The 5,796-nt window shown below is 51.8% G+C and overlaps 1 protein-coding gene across 1 annotated transcript; it reads left to right on the forward strand.

The window, feature by feature from the left end:
* Positions 1-1,917: 1,917 nt before the first annotated feature.
* LOC120300682 lies at positions 1,918-5,074 on the forward strand. Its single transcript, XM_039326991.1, has 2 exons — positions 1,918-2,170; positions 4,104-5,074. Exons 1-2 carry the CDS (start codon positions 1,918-1,920, stop codon positions 5,072-5,074), a joined length of 1,224 nt encoding a protein of 407 aa, XP_039182925.1.
* Positions 5,075-5,796: the final 722 nt, after the last annotated feature.

Consider the following 5,796-nt stretch of genomic DNA (forward strand, 5'->3'; position numbering starts at 1 on the left):
GTCGGAGCCCTCTCCGATCATCGGAGGCCTCCCCAGGAGTCTGCCGATCGCCGGAGGCCTTCCAGAACAGCCACTGATCGTTGGAGGCTTCAGCTGATCATCGGAGGCCTCCCCAAGCAGAAGCTGATCGTCGGAGGCATCCCGGATTGTCGGAAGCCTCCCTAAGCGAATGGCCGAGCTGCGCAGCTTAGGTAGAGGCACCTGAGTGTCGGAGGCCTCCCTAGCCTTCCGCAAGCTCCCTGCAAGGCCATTTGAGCTGCTGAGCAATCCAGTAGCCAGCTGATCGTCGGAGGATTGCAGGCTGCATCGAAGGATCCAGACAGGTCAGATCTTTATCTTGATCATTGAAGGAGTCCAGGAGCTTCCAACTGGAGCAGGGCTCGTCCCTAGAGGCCTCAACTGAGCTGTTTCACAGCCTCTGAGGCAGACTGGGCGTGGATTTTGGTGCACTTTTCTTACAGACGCCATTTTGTTTACAGCCTCCATTCTGAATTTCCAGCCTGTTTCGTCGCCGACAGTTCGGCCTGGGGAGGGCAAGCTCATCCCTACAAGGATGCACTGCCTTTCATCTGACCCCCCCTCACCTGGGTGCAACGTTTCATTGATTTTTGGATCTTCAGTGGCTGATTACAATGCTCGGGGGGGGGGTTGCTTCACCACTGAATCGATCCTCCTGAGGCCTGTTATCTCAGTAATTGGACAGTTGATAACAATAGCAGTAAGTATTTGTAATATTACAAGGTAGTTTTTTTCTCCAGGACTTATGGCAGATAATTCCTACCCCTCATCCTCAGGGGATGCCACAGAGCCCCCCACCAAAAAGAAGCACAAGGCCTCTACTGAGGCAGCGGGGTGGAACACACCCAAGCCCAGGGCAAAGTCCTCCAAGAGGCCTAAGGCAGGTAGCAGAGAGAATTCTGCCCCTCAGCAATCTTGGGAGCAGGATTCATCCAGGGCAGGATCAACTATCCCAGGGCCTATGGACACCATTCCTTCTGGAGGGTCCATATTTGAGCCCCTGTCTGACCATTGCAATTCTGCCCCAGGGGCCTGGTCTCCCCCTAGGAAAGTGGTGCAGACTGACCCTAATAGGTCAGCATTGGACTTAGGAGCGCAGGGACCTGCTGTCCAGGGCATATCTGGCCCTTCAGCCACCTTTACACCCACTGCAGCAGGACTTCATCCTCCTGAGCCCCAACCATTAGGACCAGAGCAGGTTCAGGCCATGATAGCTCAGGCCCTGGCCCAATTCATGGCCACTTCTGCCCCTTAACATCTCCCTCAAGCTGCAGCACCACAGCCTCCACCTTGTCCTGACTCACCAGGCCTCACAGAGGACGTCTCATTGGAGTCGGGATCAGACGACTACAATTCTTCTTGCCTGATCCTATCAGATGATGAGGTTACCCAGCATCTGATCCAGCACCACCTATCGGGCTCTTTGACCACTCCCTCTTCAACTCCTTGCTCCTCATGGCCTGCACCACAGCCAACCTTACTCCGGAACAGGAGACTCCAGCTCCTTCTACGTCAAAGGGCCCCAATGCCTTATATGCTGAACCAGTGGTACCGCATAAACATGTCCCTTGCCCCCCGTTCTTCCTCAACACGGTGCAAAAACAGTGAGATAACCTGGGTTCTCTTCCCTGTCTGGGATCTACAGAGAAGAACTTGTTCAGTGTGGCCCCCTCCCTCGCTTCCTTATTGGAGGTTCCTCAGGTTGATGAGCCCCTGCTTTCTCTGTTTTCCAACATTAATATCCCAGGGGACATAGCCGAAGCACTTAAGGCTGAGGGCAAAAAGATTGAAATGGCCCTGTGCAGATCAAATCAGGCGACGGCCTGGGCGATCAAGGCCTCCACATCCATGGCCTTCTTCTCTAGAGCTTCCGTTCTGTGGCTGCATGAGCTTCAAGACATGGTTCCTTCTGACCAGCTTCGTGTCCATCAAAACCTGGGCAAACTAGTAGCCATATCCCAGTACTTGGCTGATGCCTCCTTACACTCCACCAGGTACTCCTCATGGGCCATAGCAGTGGATGTTTCAGCCCGCAGACTTCTGTGGCTTAAGACCTGGCGGGCAGACCTCAAAGCAAAGTGGCGTCTTGCTACCAAGCCTTATGCGGGGGGTTATCTTTTTGGTGCGGCTCTAGACCCCTACCTGGTAGAAGGTAAGAACAAGCGCAAGTCTCTTTTCAATACCAATAAAAAGGGAGACAAGCACTCAGGGGCTGGGTCATCTCAGAGCTTCCATCGTAGGCAGTCCTTTCGGCCGGCCTGAAGCTGGGACTGGACCCAGTCCAATCGCTCCTTCTATCGGAGGCCGGAGTGACAACAGGATCGTCCCACACCCAGATCCCATCCACAGGCCCAGGGCAAGTGGCCCTTTCGAGGCTCAGGAGCATGCCTCTTCAAAAGAGGCAAGTTATTCCTTGGGCACACCTCCCATAGGAGGCCAACTGTCCCTTTACTATGACACATGGGCAGCCACAACTACGGACTCATGGGTGCTGAATACCATCTCACAGGGCCTGATGCTGGAGTTTTGTTCCAGTCCACCGGACCGATTCCGGATTTGCCCCACACCCACAAACATGAACAGGGTGGCCCTCATGTCAGAGGCCATATCCCACCTGTTGCAGATACGGGCCATAGAACCAGTACCGCAAGACCAGGAAAGATGGGGGTTCTACTCAACTCTGTTCATCATTCCCAAGTCTTCGGGGGGTTGGAGGGCAATCCTAGATTTTAAAAGGCTAAATCACTATCTGATATACAGGAAATTCAAAATGTAATCATTACAATCAATTTTGGCCAGCATCCGAAAAGGGGACTTCCTGACATCAATAGACTTGATTGAGGCTTATCTGCATATTCCTATTCTCCCTGGTCATCGCAAATTTCTCAGGTTTTGCTATGCCCACCAACACAGGGCCTTACCATTCGGCCTCTCTGCAGCCCCCAGAGTATTTACAAAGGTATTGGCAGTGCTGGCAGCTCACCTGAGACAGATTCCATCCGAGTCCAATGTTACCAGGACGACATATTAATACAGTCCTCCTCCTTTCAGAAGGCCCAGTCAGAACTCGCCCTCGCTGTCAGGACCTTTCAGGAGCACGGGTTTTCGATCAATTTGCAGAAAAGTCATACTATACCCTCAACCCGGCTCCTTCATTTAGGGGCAATCATAGACACTAACAATTGTACAGTCTACATGTCTCAGGATCGACAGGACAGCATTAGGGCCTTTGTACAGCAGATACGAAAGGACAAGGTAGTCACCTTAGCCTTATTATCCCAACTCCTGGGGAAAATGGTATCCTGTGTACAGATCATTCCGTGGGCATGCCTTCATGCCCAGGAACTGCAGTGGCTTCTTCTTCCGTTTCAGAGGCTACACATCAGTGCTTCCAGACAGAAGGTTCGAGTTCCACGGTCAGCGTTGAACTCCCTTCGATGATGGGCTTCCCCAGTGCTGTCATGGGGCACAGAGTTCAAGGAACCAGCCAGAATCACCCTCACTACAGACGCCAGTCTATTTGGCTGGGGAGCACATCTCCAATCACATTGGGTTCAGGGTCGGTGGTCCCAGGAGGATTTGATAAACAATATCAACTGGCTGGAACTCAGGGCCATACATCTGGCCCTACAACATTTCAGCAGCATAATAGCGGGACAGCATGTCTTGGTACTTACCGACAACCTAGCTGCCAAGGCCCACGTCAACAGACGGTGGGGACAAGGTCCAGGCCCCTCATGCAGGAGGCCCAATTGTTGGGGTCTTGGGAGGAGTTGAACCTTGCTTCCATCAGGGCGGAGCACATATCCGGAGTGACCAATCAGCAGGTGGACTCACTAAGCAGAGCCACTGTGGACCATGGCGAATGGCGACTGGACCCGGGAATGTTCTGGGAGATCATGGACAGGTTTGGTTCCCCAACCCTAGACCTTTTTGCCTCCCCAACCAACTCCCAACTCCCGAGATTCCTTTCCAGGTTCCCATCTCCGTCAGCAGAGGAGACAGATGCCCTCCGCAGTCCCTGGTCCAGGGAACTGCTTTATGACTTTCCTCCCTTTCCACTCCTTCCCGCTACGATCCACAAGATCTTCCACCAACGGGCAGAAGTTCTCCTGGTTGGCCCACATTGGCCAAGATGACTGTGGTTCGCGGACCTGATGGAGCTCTCCGTCTCACCTCCATGGAGGATCCCGGCAGGTCGTATTTCCCTCACTCAGGGGGAACTCCAACACCCGGACCCGCAGTGGCTCCAACTAACCGTTTGGTACTTGAGAGGCGGGCCTTGAGCCAGGACTCATATTCGTCGAGGGTGATAGCCATGATTCAACAATCCAGGCGCCCCTCGATGAATAGAATATATGATGCCACATGGAGGAGTTTCTGCACTTGGTGTGCAGAACATAGGGTGGAACTCTCGGGTATCTCAGTTCCAATTGTGTTGGAATTCCTGATGGATGAGTTAGATAAAGGACTATCCCCGAATACTATCCGTAGACAGGTTGCTGCTCTCACTACTGTACTCACGTGTGACAATGCCACTTCTCTGACTCACCATCTCATGGTCTGTTCCTTTTTAAAAGGAGCAACCAATGCCAAGCCACCGACAGTACACCGATACCCTTCATGGGACCTTCACCAGGTCTTACAGGCACTCGTTGCACCTCCATTTGAACCTATTGATACATGTCCACTAAAACTTTTATCTATGAAGGTGGCATTCCTTGTGGCGGTCACGTCAGCCAGGCGAATTTCGGAACTGGCTGCCCTTTCTGTCAGAGAGGATCTGAGCATTTTATATCCAGACAGGATAATCCTCAGACTTGACCCTTCCTTTATTCCCAAGGTAAACTCCTTCTCCATAGATCCCAGGAAGTGGTTTTACCAGACTTCTATCTTAATCCATCCCATGACGTTGAGATACAGTGGAACACACTGGACATTCGCAGAGCCTTGCAACATTACATCAATCGGACTTCAGCCTTCCGTAGATCTGAGGCATTGTTTATTTCCTCCCAACCTTCGGCCAAGGGCCAGAAAGTTTCCTCAACAACAATAGGGAGGTGGATTAGGTCCTGCATTTTCCTAGCATACAGGACACATTCACTGACTGTACCTAGAAATATCACGGCCCATTCCACCAGGGGTGCCGCTACTTCCACGGCTTGGGCAACCCAGGCATCTATAGGAGAAATTTGCAGGGCGGCTACATGGTCCTCCCCTTCGTCCTTTGTCCGTCACTACAAGATTGACAAATATGCCTCCTCAGATGCCTCCTTTGGTCACAGAGTCTTGCAAAGAGTGTTGCCTTCTAGCGGGACACAGGCCCAAACTGACTCCCTCCCTTAGGGACACAGGGCTTTGGTATGTCCCACTTGTGGATTCTCCATCCAGTCATGCTGGAAAAGGGGCGTTGTCTTACCTGAATGCCTTTTCTCAGCATGATGATGGAGAATCCACCCCCTCCCAACTAGGGTCAGTTTGGCCCTGATTCCAATGATAAGAAACCATGCGTGTTGGACTAATGTCTGTACATCGCCTTAGTCTCAAACTGGGGTGTAGGGACACAGCAGAGGTGTGCCTTTACTTCAGACTTAGTCTTATTGGAGCAGGAAGATTAAGACAACCCACTTGTGGATTCTCCATCATCATGCTGAGAAAAGGCGTTCAGGTAAGACAACACCCCTTCCTTTCTATTTTTCTATTGTGGAAATTTGTAAGTCTTTTTGTCACTGGGCATACAAGAGCCTCACTGAAATTATCATATATAAAAACAAAGTT

Source organism: Crotalus tigris, unplaced genomic scaffold (assembly GCF_016545835.1).
Source record: "Crotalus tigris isolate CLP2741 ecotype Arizona unplaced genomic scaffold, ASM1654583v1 scf7180000024349.2157984, whole genome shotgun sequence".
Lineage (NCBI taxonomy): Eukaryota > Metazoa > Chordata > Lepidosauria > Squamata > Viperidae > Crotalus > Crotalus tigris.